The sequence below is a fragment of the Sylvia atricapilla genome, chromosome 3 (assembly GCF_009819655.1).
Source record: "Sylvia atricapilla isolate bSylAtr1 chromosome 3, bSylAtr1.pri, whole genome shotgun sequence".
Taxonomy (NCBI): domain Eukaryota; kingdom Metazoa; phylum Chordata; class Aves; order Passeriformes; family Sylviidae; genus Sylvia; species Sylvia atricapilla.
This window is the reverse complement of record NC_089142.1, coordinates 57,119,421-57,137,658: the sequence shown is the minus strand read 5'-3', so window position 1 is coordinate 57,137,658 and position 18,238 is coordinate 57,119,421. Positions and strand designations below refer to the sequence as shown.

The 18,238-nt window shown below is 42.6% G+C and overlaps 1 protein-coding gene across 1 annotated transcript in view; it reads left to right on the top strand.

The window, feature by feature from the left end:
• Positions 1–4,166: 4,166 nt before the first annotated feature.
• FNDC1 (fibronectin type III domain containing 1) overlaps positions 4,167–18,238 on the top strand; it is a 39,445-nt gene continuing 25,373 nt past the window's right edge. Inside the window, exons 1-9 of the mRNA XM_066315454.1 lie at positions 4,167–4,368; positions 4,755–4,853; positions 6,676–6,790; positions 7,878–8,065; positions 8,710–8,817; positions 11,034–11,222; positions 12,014–14,356; positions 15,519–15,640; positions 17,411–17,522. Coding sequence (XP_066171551.1) covers positions 4,167–4,368; positions 4,755–4,853; positions 6,676–6,790; positions 7,878–8,065; positions 8,710–8,817; positions 11,034–11,222; positions 12,014–14,356; positions 15,519–15,640; positions 17,411–17,522 — 3,478 coding nt within the window. The remainder of the gene's footprint in view (positions 4,369–4,754; positions 4,854–6,675; positions 6,791–7,877; positions 8,066–8,709; positions 8,818–11,033; positions 11,223–12,013; positions 14,357–15,518; positions 15,641–17,410; positions 17,523–18,238) is intronic.

The window sequence follows — 18,238 nt, the reverse complement described above, 5'->3', positions numbered from 1 at the left end:
CTCAAGTACAGGGTTCAGAAACTCTAAGTCTCTTCTGATGATCAGAAGTTAATTTAAAATAATAATAAAAACTGAATCAGCATCTTTCCCTTAAAAAAACCTGCAAAAATCCTGCCAGTTTGCTGCTGCAGTGCAAATTCTGATGATTTTTGGTCAAGTTGCCCATTGCAGGATTTCATTTACCAGCTACCATTTTTAGCTTTTTCTGATGACTTTGTTATCTCCTGGCAGCTACAATTTCTGCCTACAAGCTGTTACTTTGGCCATGGCTGGGTCACTGTACTCAGTCTCCCAGACTTCTCCCTGAAGTGAAAAGAGAGATTGATAGTTGTTTATAAATTATATGGATGTTGTCTACTGACTGTGCCAACTTATGTGTCATCTCTGCAGCAGAGTGCATTTTATAGGTCCAGTTTTCCAGTCCTGAAGTTATGGCACACAAAGTGTACAAATGTTTCTGTTGACTATGGAAGGCAAAATGAAAAATTTGTAATTAGACTTGTGGTGGTAAATTCAAGTGCCTGATTTTTTTGTGACCTCAAATTTCAACTACTTTTTTTTTTTTGCTTTTATATTAAGGGGTTTGAGTTGTTTGGTATGTTTTTCCCTGCAGTTATAGATTGATTGCTAGGGGTCAGTACTTCCCTTTGCATCTGGAACTATTTTGTGTTTTCCTTTGCTAGATAATTGATGATACCCCCTGGAGAATCTGTATGATTTGGCAAATGCAAGCTGCCTCCTTGTGTGGTTGTTCAGAGAATGTTTTACCCTTAGCTTAGACCTTGTGCTTTGGGCTTACATAATTTGTAAAATGCTTTCCTACAGTACTGAGACAGAGAGAAATTTTGGCAATACTAATGGACATTTCATTTGTGAAAAGTCCATACCAAGGCTTTAATCAGCCCTGAACTTTTGGGGCCAAGATACTGTACACAGATTCCTGCAGTTCTAAGTAATGTCAAATTTCTAGACTGAACAGAGTACAAGCGAGTGACTCTTTCTCCTTTTCCAGAGTATAGAAAAGCACTTTATTTTAATGTAATTGCAGGTAGCTCTTTAGATAAGTTCTGGAGACGATTACCAGTTGATTTATTTTGACCAGAGGGGAAGTCCAGAAAGCTGTTAAATCAGTTTTGGAACAGAACAGAAAAAATACTTAGAGATGTTTACGGGTAAATAATGGGCAGATGAGGAAGACTCAATCTTTAGTTCAGTCAAGTACTTGGTAGCTAATTCTTTTAAGACTGTTTAAAACTACTGTTCCTGGGGAGTTCGGTATCCCCACAGGAAGGGCCTACATTGGGAGATGAATTTAAGTATAAATTATGCATGGGATTTGTTACTTCCGCCTCCCATCCCTTCTCTAATGGGTATAGCTTGTTTAGGACAGTTCTAATTTTTTGGTGTGATTTTTGTTGGTGGTGATGGTGGTGGTTCTGTGGGATTTTTTTGAACATGAATGAGCCTGTCAAGGAGGACAAAACTCTTGTCTTTAGGATACAATGAGTTTTTCTAGTTGCTCACTCTCTATAGTCCCAGGGTTATCCTCCTTGTGGAAATTCAGATTTTTTTCCCCAGAGCCAAGATGAGGGCAGGAGACCAGGACAGAGGATGCTGAGGTGCAGGGGCTGTGACTGCAGAAGACAGTGACACTGTCGGGGACTTAAGGAGTGTGAAATTTCCTTCTGACTGGGAAGTGCCAAGCCTTTGGCATGGCTAAACCTGGTGAGACAGCAGCTTGGTAGGTACTTCTGTGTGGAGGTGTGAATCCAGCTTCATCTTCTCTGCGTGGCTGAGGTCAGGGCCTTCAGCCTTATCCCAGACCAGACTGATGGCTCCTGGGCTCTGGTAAGCTCCTGCTGCTGCCCTTCATTTTTAAAGAGAAGTCCCTTTCTTGTAAAGCCTGGCACAGGCTTCAGCCAAAAATGCTGTTTTTGATGGATCAGCACTTATCTGCCATACCATTTTAACAATTGCTGATAACTCCATCTTAATAATTGCTGATAACTCCATCTTGGGTGCCTTCAGGCTCCTGCGAGTCAAACTGTGATGAGGAATGATAAATAGAAACTGGAACTTGAAATTCAGAAAATGGTGCATAGTAGAGTGTGGTACTGCCATGAAGAAAGTAACTGAACCCTCAGAAAACCCTGGTTTTAAAATCTCCACTGATCCCCTGCATTCAGCCTTAGGGTTAATACAATTCTCTTTGCCTAAACCCACATTTGTTTTAGATTGAATACTTTCCATATGGCTCTCTGGCTGGGCTGGTTCCTTTTGTATCCTTCATCCCTTGCAACTCTCTATTTTAATTGCAGATGAAAGCTGCAGCTCTGACTGGGGAAGCAGAGCTGTTGGGCTGCAGTGTTCTTCCCAGAACATACAGGGCTGCTGAGAGAAATGCAGCACGGCGTGCTTCCCCTGCAGGCACCTGGGAGAGCAGGGCTGGTTGAGGGGAGATGTTACTCCCCTCAGCCAGGACTGGGATGCTCAGGAGGAATGTTGAGATCTGGGTAGTGTGGTCACTACCAATGGTGCATGGGCTCCAGTGAGAGCCTAAGGGAGTGGGGCTGGCCCAGTCTGACAAAGAGGAGGACAGGGAAACATCTCTGAGCAGCCAGCTGCTCCTTGATGGGAGGCTGCAAGAAAGTAACTTCTTAGTGGGAGCAAGGCACATGTAAGGCTGGGCAGCAGCTGCAGGTAGCTGTTTGGGAGGTTTGGGTTGGACATGAGGAAAATGTATGAGAAATAGCGTGGCCAGCAGGACCAGGAAAGGGATCATACCCCTGCACTTGGACTGGTGATACTCAACTACTCTGAGTTCTGTGTCCAGTTTTGGGCCCATCTGTGACGGGGGGGTCACACTTGTGGCTGCTGTTAGGAGCACAAAAGGATGAAGCAGGCAGCAGGAGGTCAAGCAGGAAAGCTTCAACTTTATTTTTCTGACTCCATAATATATACAATTTTACAAACAGGCCAAGATTGGCTACAAAGGTAGCCACCTCTTCGACTTCATTGGTGAACATCACCACCCATCATCTTTCTCCTCCTAGAGAGGAGAAGTATGTAAACAAATAAATAATTTCTAAAAGCATACATAGTTTACTTGAAGCTGCGTGAGAATAAAATGGAAACAGTGAAAAGCAGGCAAACTGGAGGCAACGTCCATCATCACAAGAAAGACATTGAGGTGCTGGAGAAAGTCCAGAGAAGGGCAACATGGCTGGGAAGGATCTGGAGCACAGGTCTTATAAGGGAACATTGTGGGAGCTGGAGTTCAGCCTGGAGAAAAGGAGAAGAGGTCTCAGGGGAGACCTTGTTAATCTCTACAATTGTTGAAAGGAGGTTGTAGTGTGATGACAGTCTCTTCTCCCAAGTTGCAAGTCACAGAACAAGAGGAAATGGTCTCAAATTGCCCAAGAGGAGGTTTAGATTGGATACCAGGAAATTTTTTTTCCCTGAAAGGGCTGTCAAGACTTGCATCAGTGTTGCTTCTTAAAAGAACACTGCTGACTTGTCATCAAATGTTAAAAAATACCTAACTTGCATGAAGGACCTTTTACAGTGCTCAAAGGAACATATAATGGGAGTTAAGGAAGCCAGGAATTGAGGCATGTGCAGAGCAGATATTTTAGGTATGACTCTGTTGTGGGGAGCAGAACCATTAGAGATGGGTTTAGGAGAAAAGAACCTGCTTTTAACAGTAAAACTGTTCTGTGCTTCATTTTACACTGGACTTTAGCTCTAACCCCACCTCCCCCCCCAAAAAAAAAAAAAAAAAAGTACTGGTCTGCCTGAACTAGGGAAAGGGGGTTTAAAAAAAGGAAAAGGAAAAGATTTAAACAGGAAAGCTATAAGACATCCCCCGTTTCTGGCAGGAGTCCTTATATTACGATATGTTTTCACTTTCAAGGTCTTGCACCAGTCTGTCTGAAGGGCCTGGGAAATACACTGTTGAGTCTTGTACATCCCACTTGGAAAGCTTGCTGTTAATCCAATTCGATTTTACAGAAAAAATTAAAAATCTGTAAAATGATGCCTTCTATTCTGATCTTGATAGATGTGCTTGCAACCGGACATATGTGGACTGCTGTACATGTCATGTGCTTCATAGTAACTGTGCTGGGGTTTGTGTGTGTGTTTGCTTATTTTGTGCAGAAAAAGACATGCCAAGCAGACCTCTGAGAATGCGAGCCCGGTCTCCAGATGGCAGGTTACCTTTTCGGTGGAAACCACCTTATGGAGCAGGCTTCAGAGGTCCACACAGCAGATCCCAAGGTTTTCCCCGTGGATATGGTGAGAGCAACCGAAGGACGAGCTATGCTCCAATGCCACAAGAGCGACAGAACCAGGAAACAAGAAAACTAGGTGAGTCAAGTTTCCCTGGTAGCACCTGGCTTAGCTAGCACACTTCTGTAGTCCCCTGTGGCTGCTAGGTGAGCACACACCACATGCTGTCCTAGCTATCAAAACCCCTTTTTCCTATAAATGATAATACTTGTTATAATTGTGTTCTTTATCTTAGCAGAGGGAAGGTATTATGTAGAGAGAGAGTAGAAGTTGTGGGAGAACTTGATGCTGTGTTAAAGAGACACCATGTGCAAGTTTATCATATTAACATCAGAGGGAAAGGGTGGCGAGAAGAGCCATAGCTCAGATTCTGCTTGCATGTGGTGGGACCCCTCTGAAATCCGTTCTTTGTTTTAAATGAAAAAGGTTACAGGAAACCTTCTGTTTTTTCCCTGTATGCACAGCCTCTGAATCAGTTCATGTAGTTTCACTGTCATCACGGAGCTCACAAGGACGGAGCCAACCTGTCTATAGGTCATCTTTAATTAAAAGAAAAGTGACAGGTATGTTTCTTTCAAATCTACTGTCAATGAGTGGAGACAATTGGATGCAAAGACATAGCTTTTTGATTTTTACACTGGAAATCTTTTGGTGCTGGAGCCACTAGGTTTTTCACTGTGTGGTAAAGAGTTTGCTGAATGTCTCTAATTCTCTAATTCAAGCAGGATTAATAAAATAATACGACTTTGTAACATGGTTGGTTGAGTTTCTGAGGTCCTGTTTGGTTTTTTTTTTTTCTTTAATCTCCTTCTCTCTATCTACTGACAAATGTTGTACATTGCAGTAGCTTCATGAGAAGACTTGATTAAATCAAGGCCAGGACCCCCAAGTGTTATGTCTTCTTTTTCTCAGATCTGTAACCCCTTTTCTGAAGAGTTGATTGCCAGAAGTGTCAGTCTGGTCAGCAAAAGTTTTCACTTTCTTTGGAAAGAAGTTATTATATGCTGCCGCCATGGTTAAAAAGGATGACTGAGATTCTGTGTCATCTCCATGCCAGTGTGCTTTTTCACCCCCTCACACTGTGATGTGAATGGCATGGGAATGGCAAAGTGTTTAGGAGATTTTGATGGTGATGAACACCTGTGCCTGAACTGAGAGTTGTGGTTGAACTGTTGAAATCCCATCTCATACCTTTTCTGAAGAGGTGATGCTCACCTATTTCTCATGCTCTCTTTCTTCAGGTGCTTCCATTACAAAACTTTGTAAATAGGCACCTTAAGCTACTTGTGGTTAGTAGATGGGTCCTCTTGACCATTTTTGTATAGTAGCTGTTTGGCTTGGAAAACCTGGAACTGTCTGAAACCCCTCTGTGTTAAAAACCTATTTGGAAGAGGGGAAATGTGCCTCCCTGCTGCCTGTCATCTGTGTAGGCAGTGCTGGATTTTGGGCTACTTGCTGAAGAGAAGGGCAATCTCTCACTGAATTTCAGGCATAGATGAGTAAGATCCCTAGAGAATGAGATCATTCTCCAGAGTTTATTGGCTCCTTTCCTTTCATGAGACATCGATATTTTTTCCAATGTTACTTGTCTATAAAACTCTGTCTGGAAAGTTGTGCCTTGTACATTCTGTGCCTTTGGGAGACTTGGAAACAGTTACTATTATACTAGTAAGGAAAAGTAATAAATCTTCCATTGGCCAGTAAGATAGACTAGACTAAAACAACTCTGATGGACAGATAGAAAAGGAAACCTCCTCAAAATTAAAAACCTCAAAATATCAAAGTAGTTTCACCTAATTTTAAAATTTTGTGAATTATTTGCAAAAGGTACTCTGATATGTCGAAACAGCCCACTTCAATTTTTTTTTTCATTTTTTTCTTGTATACCATAAAAATTAAGGCTGAATTCAAACATCCTGTTTGAAGCACTAAAACCCATAAAATATACACTAATTCTCCCTTGTGCAAAAAATTTTGAAGAAGATTTTATTACCCTTCAAAAAGAAACCTGATTTTAAAGTCTCAGAATTTTCTTTAAGACAAATTTTCTGCACTCCAGGTACCTCTAGCAGTGCATTTTCCAGAGATGGTGAATATCAGTATGTTAGTAAAACATTTGCTGTGAGGTACAGTTTGGGGATAAATAGCATATTGAAGGACCATAGAATGTATTAGTACTGTGGTCTTGCAGGCACACAGCTAACAGAAGGAATTACCTTTCCCTGAAATATGGTCAGTAATCAATGTAATTAGTTTTCCACTCCCACCTGTATTTCTAAATCAACTGTGCTGTGTGGATATTACAGTGTTAGTTGAATACATTTGCTATTTTTTGTGAGAACTCCAATGTTGTTGATGATACGCTGTTCTGTTTTGGCATTTCAGAGGAGGAAGAGGTGGAGGTGGCACAAGACATAACTGTTCGAGTTATGTCCTCTCAGTCTGTGCTTGTTACTTGGACAGACCCACTGTATGAAAAGCGGAAGGTTGCAGCAAATAGGTACTTAGCCTTGGGATTTTTAAATGGGTGCTGAAGGGGAACTGCTGCCAATGCTCTACTGAATGCTTTTGCATTTATGTAATTGCTGTTGGTTATAAGGATAATTTGGCTTGCCTCCTAGCACCCTGCTTGTTAGCATTTAGAGATCTGTGTGAATGTTGTACTGCAGGGGTTTACATCTCTTCTGAAATGTTGCCAGCACCAGCTTGAGTATTTGGCCCTTCCAGTGTTAGTATATCACCACAGTCAGCAAATTCACAAAGATGCATGGGGAAGGAGGGAGTGAGGGGCAAGGTACAGCTCACAGAGGTGAGGTGTTGGCTTGAGTTGTCAAAACAGACTACAGCTTTGAGATGACCGTACTGTGGGTGGAGGAAGCATCACTGCAGTGGAAAAGACACCCATCATTGCACCCTGCATCCTCTGACCTTCCAAAAGCCCCATGTAGCTGAGGCTGAGCAGGCTGGGGCTCTTGTGGGCAAAAGCTTGGCTTGTGACAGTGTGCTGCAGCAGTTGGAGACCAAAAAAAACAAGGAAATGAAACTGCCAAAGATCTGAAAGCACTGGATTGTGTTGCTCAGCCTGGGAACACTGAAGAGCTGCGCAAACTGGTGCTGAAACACCCCAAGAGTCACAGCAGGAAAACTTGTAACTTTGGATGTTCTCTATCTCTTTGTGGAAGCAGTAATCTAGGCAGACAAGTGGGAACTAAACCACTGGTGCTGCTCTGGGAGCAAGGGCCCGCCTGCAATCCAGGCATGCTCATGGCTGTGGGGCAGTGAGATGGTGGTGTGGAAACCCTCAGGATGCCTGGCTCAGTTCAGGAAATCCTGCAGCTTTCCCCCAGGGAAGAGGGTGTTTTGAGTAAGAGTCTTGAAAGAGTGGTCCATCCACTCTTTGGGGTGAAAACAATCACAAAAAGTACTCTGAGTTTTGTTTGGTACTTGGTTGTTTGCACTTCAGTAGGTTCCTCCCTAAGCCCCAGGAGGCTACTTGAGGGCAAAGCATCCCTGTACCACTCTGTCCCATTCTGCTGATGCTAAGCTTCCACATGCAGGCTTTTATTTTCCTGTGTTTGTGATGCCAGGCAGTATAATGTTCGCTATCGGGAAAAGGGGGAATCGGCGAGGTGGGATTACAAGCAGGTGTCCAACCGGCGGGCACTGGTGGAGAACCTGGTGCCAGACACTATGTACGAGTTTGCCATCCAAATCTTGGAGGGAGAAAAGGAAGGCAAATGGAGTGTGTCTGTCTACCAGCGGACCCCAGAGGCAGGTATGCATTCAAAGGGTCCTTGGGGTAACACAAGTCATAGGGTTTGAGCTGTGGCATAGGGCTGGCTGGAGGGAAAGTCAGAACAAGCCAAATGATTGCTTGGGGCAGCAGAGGGTTGAGGTATGGGAAAGGCCTCAGTGCTGCTGACTGCACCCCTGCAGTAGAGAAGCACACCAGGGGAGCACACCTTGCTCTTGTGGTGCAAGGAGAGCAAGGAGACGCAGTTTAGGTATTTCTGTGGGATGGGACCTTGGACCCCTGCAGCTAGATGTGCCCTTTCCTTTGCGAAGAGCAACCTGGCTTCCATTCCTCTCTGTGGACAGCAAATTTAAATCCTCCCTCCTTCATGGAGAAGCTGTCAAGCCCCCTTGGTACAGGGAAGTGGTCCATAACAACCAAATTACTGTGTCATAGCAGCTAAGCCACAACAGTAGTCTTTTGCAGACCTCCTGTTCCTAAAAATATGGAATAAAATTTCACTATGGCAGTCAGAGAGAGAGATGTGACAGAGACAAGCATGGACCTGAGCCATGTCCTCTTCACATTTATCTTTGAAGTAGCTGTATAGGAATCTCTGCTATGGAGAAAAAGGTGTGTGCTGTGTTGGTTATTATTTGCCTCTTCTGCTTATGGCTGTTTCCCAGCTCCTGCCAGTGCACCTGAAAATTTGGATGTTTGGCCATTAAAGGGGAAACCAACCTCTGTAGCAGCATCCTGGGATGCTCTTCCAGAGAGTGAAGGAAAAGTCAAAGGTGAGTCTTCACTGTTGATTTCTAACTCCCTCAAGGAGCTGGTGTTCTCAAAGGCAGACTGCTGCCCTGCAGTAAGCTGGAACCTTGGCTGTGCCAGTATTCTTTCTCTTGATTAAACCCAAACAAGATTTTCATGTTTCCAGCTCAGTGTCTCCACAGTGCCACTGAGAAGCCACCGTCACTGTCTGCCTGGGATGTCACAGAGGTTCCTGGGTATCATGCACTCACATTTTACCTCTTCTTCCATTAATAAGCAGGTCAAAATTATGCTCAAGAAGGAAGTTTCCAGAAAGATTTTGAAGAATTAGTTGAATAGGAAAAAATTGGGTAGTTGCCAAGAAAGTGAGGGGGTTTATGTTGTGTTTTATTTCTAGTGTGTCATGGAAGGAAATCCTTAGCTTAAGAAGTAAACACAAATCTTATTTCGGCAGATATCATGCAGAAATCTTGTGTACTATAGTGTTATTGTACAGACTCGTAAAGATATGAGAAACTTGCCAGTTGGCTAAGTTTTTGCGTAGAATTAAAGAAAAAGAAAAAGCTCTTTCTGGGATATTTTTTCCTGTTTCCCTCTGAAAATGAGGCTGATTTTTTAGCCTCTTATTCTTCAGCGGTTTAACAGGATTGTGTTCTCAAATTACACAAGTTTTTGGAGGTCCCTTATCAGCACTGCTGCATCTCAGGATTTGAAAAATCACTGGCCTAGAGGGAGGTACACCATGTCTGCAAGACCTACTTTATGTGTTCTTCAGGGCAGTGATGGAATTCCTTCCTTTTTTTGAAGTCAGTAGAAGTCTGGCCAATTGATTCAATGGAGCTGTATTTGTGTCCAAGAATCATTATTTCTGTAAGAAGGGTCATGCAGGGACATTATCTTGTATTTCAAGTCTGCTCCTAATTTTGACCAATACATAGCCCTTTGTGCAGTTTTGTCTGCATTGTTATTAGATGATTCATCCAAGGCAATAATTTTAAAGATGCCTAATATTCAAGGGCTGAATGCTTATACACATCTAATATACCGTTGTTTGAATATAAAGTGTTACAGGAGAGGTCTTATTTTTAAATTAAATAAATGACAAAATATTTTTACTGGCTAACTAAAATCACTGAACTAATATTTCATGACCATTTTGATAGCATGTGGTAATCAGGAATTTTTGTCTTTTGATCCTTTTGTTTTTCAACTCTGTCCTTTTATGTATTTATACCACATATTAAAATAATGAGAAAAAATGTTCTCCAGTAGCCATTTGAGAATTATCAGAAGCTGCACCAGTGTCTCTGCCATGAAAGCAACTCCTGTGTAAAAAAAAAAAAAAAAAGAAAAAAAAAGAAAAACCATTCAAAGAAAAAAGATTTATGCCTTCATATTACCTTTATTTGTTTTTCAGTGGAGCATTAAATGTATTTACATATAAAATACTTATGATTATTTTTTCCTTGATTTTGATGAACTGTGAATGGCTTATTTCTTAACACAATGAATATGGGCTCACTTTCAGAAAATAAAAAGATGCCATTATGTTCTAGAGTTTTCTCATTGTAGCACTGTGGCTCCTCAGGTATTATTGTGGGGTTTTGTGTAGAGAGAAAAAGCTGCCGACCCATGGAATTTATTATCAAAACCCTGGTTTTGTCTGCCAATGCCTCCTAGAGAGGATTTGAAAAGAAAACAGAGCTTGCACATGTCTAAGATCTCACCTGCGCTCCTTGGGAGTATAATGGGAAGGTTCTTCTTCATGCCCAGAATTGTTCCTATAGGGGTGAAATTTCTCTCAGTACAGAAGGCTAAGACAGAGCACAGGTATCACAGTAATTCAAAACTCGAAGGTGACAGCAGGGTGAGCTTCAAAGTGGCAACCAGACCTTGCTTTGCTCTCTCTGCTGTGGTGTTTGGCCTTAGCTCTGGTTAAGCACAGTGTGACATGTATTGATTTTGTTGGACAGACGTGATGTTGCTACCATTTGGCCAATCTGCAGTGCTGATATTTTCTAGTAGAAGTATCTTCTGAATAAGAACAGATATTCAACTTAACCTACATATATACATGTATCTCTCATGTCTTTATACTCCAGCTGTTGACTCGGCGTGCATTGCTAGTGTATTAATTTTAGTAATGCACGTTCTAATTCATCCTACCCATACAGTCTGTCCGCTGGAAACAGGACTGTTTTCAGTTTCCTCCTTCCAACCGTCTGCCAAATCATTTCAGAATACATTCTTTCATACGCCCCGGCTCTCAAGCCATTTGGAGCAAAGTCCATCACCTACTCTGGAGCTACAACATCAGCCATAATAGATGGTCTGCAGGCCGGGGAGCGCTATATTTTCAAAATTCGTGCAGCAAACAGGAGGGGACCGGGTCCTCAGTCAAAAGCCTTCAGTGTCGTCATCCCAGCAGGTGAGCACCAAGCCATGAAACAATGCTGTAGTTCACCCACTCTTGCCTTGGTCCCAGTTGTGTTAATTCTTACTGACTGAACTCCTCTGCACTCTGTCTGACCTGTGGGATTTGACTTCCTTAATATTGTTCCTGCTCGCTCTTTTCATCAATTACATTGTCTAAATGAGTCTTTGTCTCTCTTCAGCATGTAAAAAGACATCTTTATGGACATTTTAGCCTCTTAAATAAATGGATGCCATAATCTATGACAATGTTATGTGCTTTTCTTATCCAAAGGCCAAAGAATGCAATGCTCTGAGTCTTTAGCTGCTCTGTTCCTGACAACTCCTGCTCTTGAAAGCCACTTAGCGTTTTACTCAGATACTACTTCTTGTGTTTGGCTCTTGCCAAATGTTACTGTTTTAGGGGCAGAATATTTGCTGGGCTAGCTAAAAAGGTGGACCACCGCCTTACATGGGATAATGCAGCACCATGCCATCAGCATGACTAAATTCTGCTGAAGATGTGGTTCCCCTGAAAGTGTGTTGCAGTCCTTGATTTTAGATATTTGATTTCAATTGGTCTGTGTTTTACCCAAGCTGCAGTAATTCCAGATAGGTACCTTCCTACAACCCAAGACTTACCTTGGCTGGACTCCACAGCCTGGTTAGTACAGAAATAATTATTGTCTCATATTCTAATAAGTTGTTTTGTTCTTGCTACCTGTGTGGTTTCTGCTTTTGGTCAGTTTTTGTGAATCTTCTACTGTTGCGAATAAGCGCTTTTTTTTTTTTTTTTTTTGCTCCTAGCTGCTCATGAGGATTCAGTTGCTCAGCAAAAGACAAACAATCAAGATAGTTCAGAGGCTAAAAAAACTGGGAATGCTGGCTCATCTCCTTCTCAAAGTTCTTCTGTTTCTTCAAAAGCCCAGATGTCGCCTTCTTCTAAGTTGTCTGTTCATTCACCTGCTGTTAGTGATAAAAAGAATCTTCTTTCTGAATATAAGAACAAAATCTTGACTCGAGGGGTCCTAAGTAAATCTCAGTTACCTTCTAGAAAGGCAGGAGACCTGGAACCTGACCTCCAGTCCACGGAGGTGACGGATAGCCATGATTCCTTCCAGGAAGCTACAGCGTCACCACCAAAAGCCCAGGACCAGAGGAGGAATGTTAAACCCTTGTCCCCTAGTCGGCCAGTCCACCCTGTCCTTGCCTCAGGGAGGATGTCTGTTCGAACCCACACACCTGAGGTGTCAAGCCAGATGAGCACAGAGAAACGTGATCCACCGACACTGTTACCGTCATCAGCACAACATTCTTCTGCCTCAGCCGTTCCCAGATACGCAGATAATGAAACAAAGCAATTGAGGCAAAGCAACAGCAACCTGCCTTCTAAGACCTCTTCCCATCCTCTGCCCACCAAAAATAATGGTCTTGCAAGTAATGTGGAAGGGAAGCCTGACCCCATGCTGGTGAAAGGGTCTTCTAAAACTTCAGAGCCTGGTCGCCAGGCCTTGCCATCAAATCGGCAGTCTGCTGTCTCTCGTGAGGGTGTCTTAGGACATCACAGTAGATTTGGCTCTCTAGGTCATTCACATCAACCTGCTTCCAAATCAGCAGATTCCCATGCTCGTGACAGCCATAATGAGTTTGACAGTGAAGAAGCAGAGGACAGAGCAGGACAGGCCAGTTCTAGGTCACAGCAAACAAGGCTATCCTCAGGCTCCAGTTCCCGCCCATGGAAGGATTTGAAATCAGCTACAGCAGCAGTCTCATCGAGGGCTGCTGTTCCTGGTTACACTTCACCTCACTCTCGCTCTTCCACCAGTGCCAAATCCAAGGGAAAGGATATTGATAAGAATAATAGGGAGGACTCACAAGATGAAAACCCCCTATTTCCTTCTTTGCCCTCTTCCAGGCAATCTTCTTCAGCAATCTATTCCAAGAGAAGAAATCCTCAGGTTGATTCTGATTCTCACCCCAGAGAGACACATGGTGAAAAATCACCCCACTCTGACTCAGAAGAACAACGAAGTCAAACAGCTGCTCCAGACAAGCATTCTCTTTTGCAATCGTCTCTTTCCAAATACAAACCAGAAGAGCAGGGCAATCGAGAGGTAAAAGAAACACTTGCCCGATCAAAACCAAGTGAGTCTTTGCCTAGAAAGACATTCTCTTCTCGTCTTTCAGAGCATCCACAGAGGGCCCAAACCAGTGCTTCCATACTGCATTCAAGAGGCCGGCGCCTCCCATCTCACGTCTCATCCCAAAGTAATGAAGAGTTGCAGGAAGATGATGATGAGGATGGAACAGAGGGCAGTGATAGAGCTAGCAGACGCTCTGTGCTTCTTAAAGACGTGTCCTCTTCTAGGGGATTATCTGCATCTTTCTCTCAGGGAAGCTCAAGTTCATCTCAATCAAAGCAACAGCAGCCAGGTTCTCAGGTACCTTCCTACAAACCAGAACATACTCAGCCAGACTCCAGTTCTGCCAGTGATACAGCAAAAGACAACCAGTATAATCAAAGATTGTCACCCAGTTCGAGACAAGCTCGTCCTTCATTACCTACTCGCTCAGGAGTTAATACAAGGACCGTGTCCCAAACAGATAAAAAATATGGCCTGTTGCCCTCAAAAATATCTAACACTGAACTTCCTCAAAAAGTTCCTTCCCCCTCTTCATCTAAATCTCATCAGTCAGTTTCTAATGAAGAGGATGATTATTACAGTGAATATGATCAGAAAGAAATGGAAGAGAAACCCACATCTTTGGCAGCAAAACGGTCCCCTTCTGTTTCTAAAGGTAACAAAAACGTATATGAAGATACTGCTAGCAATAAAAGAAAATCTATGGACACTCTTCTACCTCACAAAGCAAGTTCGGAAGAAGAAGAGATGGAAAACCCTTCAATATTAAAAATGTCTTCTCCTGAATCACCAAGACGCTCTGCCATAGCATCACAGATTACTCAGTCCTCTAACAAACATTCCCCATCTAGACCAAGCTTTGTCTGGCCACGTTCTTCTGCATCTACCACCACACACACCATTTCTCCAGCAGTCTCTTCCACTTCATCTCCTCGTCAGCGCCTATTCAACTCCAGGCTAGGGAGCCCTTCTCAGCGGCAATTTGTTAGACCTCCTTATAGACCAGGTATCCTGCCTTTATTGCACTAATGTCACTAATTGTGTTTTTCCTAACATCAGCAGTTAGATGGATCAGAAGGATGCAGGTCCAATTATTTAGTATAATGTGTTGCTTTTTATTTTGATGGTTGCTGGGAAGTCTTGAGGACATTGCCTATTTCATGTAATGTGGTGCCCCAGACCCTTTTCCCTGTAGTCTGATCTGCACAGGATCCTGTGATCCACAGAGAGGGTGAAAGAGTTAGGTGCTAAACTGGAGAAGTTCCTTATTGAGCAGTGACTTCACTGAATGCTCACTGAAAGCCCATTTGTACTCAGAATATGACAGCCTCTCAGGTACTGAGCTCTTCATCATGGATTGCTAAAAGGCCTTTGTAGGTTCCACCTTGCCCATGCCTCGACAGTGAGGTGTTTCCTCATGATGCCCTGGCATTCCATGTTTTCTTTGATGAATTTTTGAGCCACTTTCCTTTTTTTTCTAAGTGATAGTTCAGGGTTGCCCATACCTGCTGAGGACTGTGCCCATCACAGGCAGGCCATTTTATACCTTTATGGCTGTGATTTATCTCAAAAGTTAGAGACTTGCTCTCTGACAGAGTATCTGTGGACCTGGGTAGAATAAAGAGTCCACTACACATCAAGGTATTGATTCCTCATGTCACCCATGGAAAATCCCTGACAGCCTCTGTGACTTTGCTAGGTAGAAATACCTTTTCTCCCTCCAATGCATGGACATCCAGAATAGTATTTAGTGCCCTGAGTGTTTCAGTAAGTACCTTCTGTGTTGGCTGTAGGTAGCACTTCTGAAATACTTACAAAGATCACAAACATTTTAATGACTAGTGCCATAAAGAAATGTTACCCTGTTTTCTTAAAAAAAAAAAAAACAACCAACCAAACCAAACAAAACAAACATGATAGAGACGAACAATGAGTGTTTAACCTCTTCAAAGGATTTCAGATTCATGTGTCAGCTGCAAAAATCTGACAGTATCGCAACAGTTGATCCAAGAAGAAATGGAGTGCCTGGTTTGTGGAGTGCGATGAGGCCTCTTTATTTTCTCATTTGTATTCAGATCAGCCAGAAAATGCTATTATTTGCAATTGGAAATATGGCTTGTAGGTTGCACAGCTTTCTTCAGAATAGTGTGTTTTCTTCCCTGTTTCAGGTTATAATGGCAGACCAAATCTTACAACAAAAAATGGAAATGGAAATGGAAAAGTAATCCCTGGTAATAATGGAAAACCAAGTGGACAGAAAGTAATCAATGGCCCTCAAGGAGCAAAGTGGGTAGGGTGACCTTCTCTCAGAATTCAAGATGATTTTGCCTTTTATTGTACTTGTATTTTCATTAAGAAAAGACAGGCAAGCAGTGTCCTCAGTCAATGCAGCTGCAAAGTGAAGCTATACTTAGTGGTTTAGTTTCCACTGTCCCACTGAAATCTAATGACAAATTCTGGGTTTTGTTATTTTAACCTTTTAAATTTAAAGTCTGGTGGGTTAGAGTGTAAACACTAACATTACTCCTATAAAATTTAGAGAAACATCTGTTCATCAAAGTCAGTGAGATTTGTGCTCCCCAGTGACTCAGGGACTCTTGACCCAGCAGGTTCTTGTCTGCTGTGCAGTGTGAGTGGAGACTGCCTGGGATAGCTGCTGTGAAAGATGTGTTCAGCAATGCTTCTCACAGATTTTCTCTCCAGGTAGAAGCTCCTGAGCAAGACTTCTGAAATAAAAAGCGACTCCATAACTGTCACAATGCTTTAAATGCACTTGTGAAGGTTTTGCCATTCTTACAGACATGTTTCCAAAGGTATATGCAGAAGACCTCAGATGCCATTGATAGGAAAGCCCCACAAGCTGCATACATGCTCACACCTTGTCTTTTGAAATCCTTTACAATGAGTTTTTAAGCAAGAAAAGCAAGGGAAGGAACTGGTGCTTCCTGCATGTTTTCCCAAGTGCTGAGCAGTAGGAGTCTGTGATCAGCCTCCCTGCCATCAGCAGAGCTGCTTTCACATGGCATGATACATAAGGACAATTATTTTATGGCCACTTCAATCTTACCATTTTCCTTAGAGGAACATTAAGAAGTGCAACAGGTCTGTCACATTCAAGGGAGACATTTTGAAAAGCCTGCCCAAAGTCCTTCAAATGGACTTCAGAAAGTGGGCTAGAAAGGTCTTTGGAATGCCCTGGAATTGACTCTCAAGGAGAAGGCATTGCTGCAAGTAGGATGAGCACCTTGTAAAGCAAGAGGATCTATGCCAAATCTGGAGCCTGGAGGGCTTCAGAGACTGATCTCATCATCTGCTGCCCTTCCTGCTGCAATCTTTTCCTCAGCACCAGATGTAAATCTGTCTTGCCAACCTGGAATTGTTGCTTCTGTCCCCTTCCCAGTTTCCTCACAGCACTTAACACCTTTTGCATTTTTTGTTTTCTGTGGCTCAGTGTCTGTTACCTCAGGTTAAAACAGCATACAGTTCAGCTATTTTGGGTTGAAACAGCAACAAGGACTGAATTTTAACTGCAGTTAGCTCTGGAATTCAGTCCAAGCTCTCAGACATATTTGCTTTATGAGACAGAGGCTTTTCTTCAGTCTCCTACCCCAATTAAAATCTTAGCTACTTTGTTTTCACTGCTGTTTCAATATAAAGTAAGTAGTCTAATATTTAATTTTCTTTTAGTTAAACATAATTCTAAATCCCATCTTCAAAACGACCCAGTGTCATACTGAAATCACTATTACAGGAATTCACTTTGGGAGTCGCGCAGCCCAAGAAAATCGAGGGATTTGCTCATTTCCACACGAGAGCTACAGTAGGTGATATGAATATGGCTGTGCAGCTCTGGAGCCCAGTTCCTGGGAATCTGCTTTCTTCAGCAATGATATTTCAATGATTGCTATTCACTCTAGTTAGTTTTAAAAGTTCAGTTGTGTTGTAGCTATTCCTGAATGTCACACTTAGTGTCTGAATTTCCTCAGGATTTCTGTTGCTGTGAAATTTCATTTCACCTCCTCTTGGGTTAGCTAAACTTGAGTCCGTCTGTTGCTTTTAGATTGTAGATCTTGACCGAGGACTAGTGTTAAATGCTGAAGGAAAATACCTCCAAGACTCCCAAGGCAACCCTCTCCGAGTGAAATTAGGAGGGGATGGACGTACAGTTGTTGGTAAGTTACAATTTCCTTCTTACAGAAAAAAGCTCTACAGTTTTTGTACACACAGTACAAATCTTTGAGCTGTTGAATGCTTCAGGCATCCCCAGGTCCCATGCAAGCCATTTGGAGTTGCTTGTACCTCAAGTCTCCACCAGACAGTCAGCACCTTGCAGGACCTGGGAAGACTTCCAGTCGCCCTGTGGGACTCCAGAGTACTAGACAGCAAGAAACACTCAAGTCCATCTCACTTGTATCAGCATTAGAAAGGACTGCAGAACTGAGACAGAATAAGGATTGATGATTAGAATAAGGATTGATGACTATATCTTTGTGTACATAGAAATAATTATTCCCCACTGCTAGCACCATGCCAAACACATGGATTATTTCATTTTTTTCTTCTAAAACAGACCACGAATAGTAAGAAATGCTGTTTGTGTTCTCTGAAGACACTGCTGTTTGCATGTCAGTCCATCTGTACAGATCTCTTGAATACAAATTCAATGCCTATTGTTAACCTGGCTACCATGAATATTTACAGTACCCAGGATTTGGCACACAAGTTTATCTGCAGTGACAGCATCTTGCCAGCTCATCCCAGTTTTTCCTTGCACATGTTTGACATTAAGGAGCAGAATATGGATTCATCATACCTTTCATGAACAGTTTTGAGAGTGACTTAAGTGAAATGCTGTCATTGTCTGCACATTGTGATTCTGAAGTGAAAC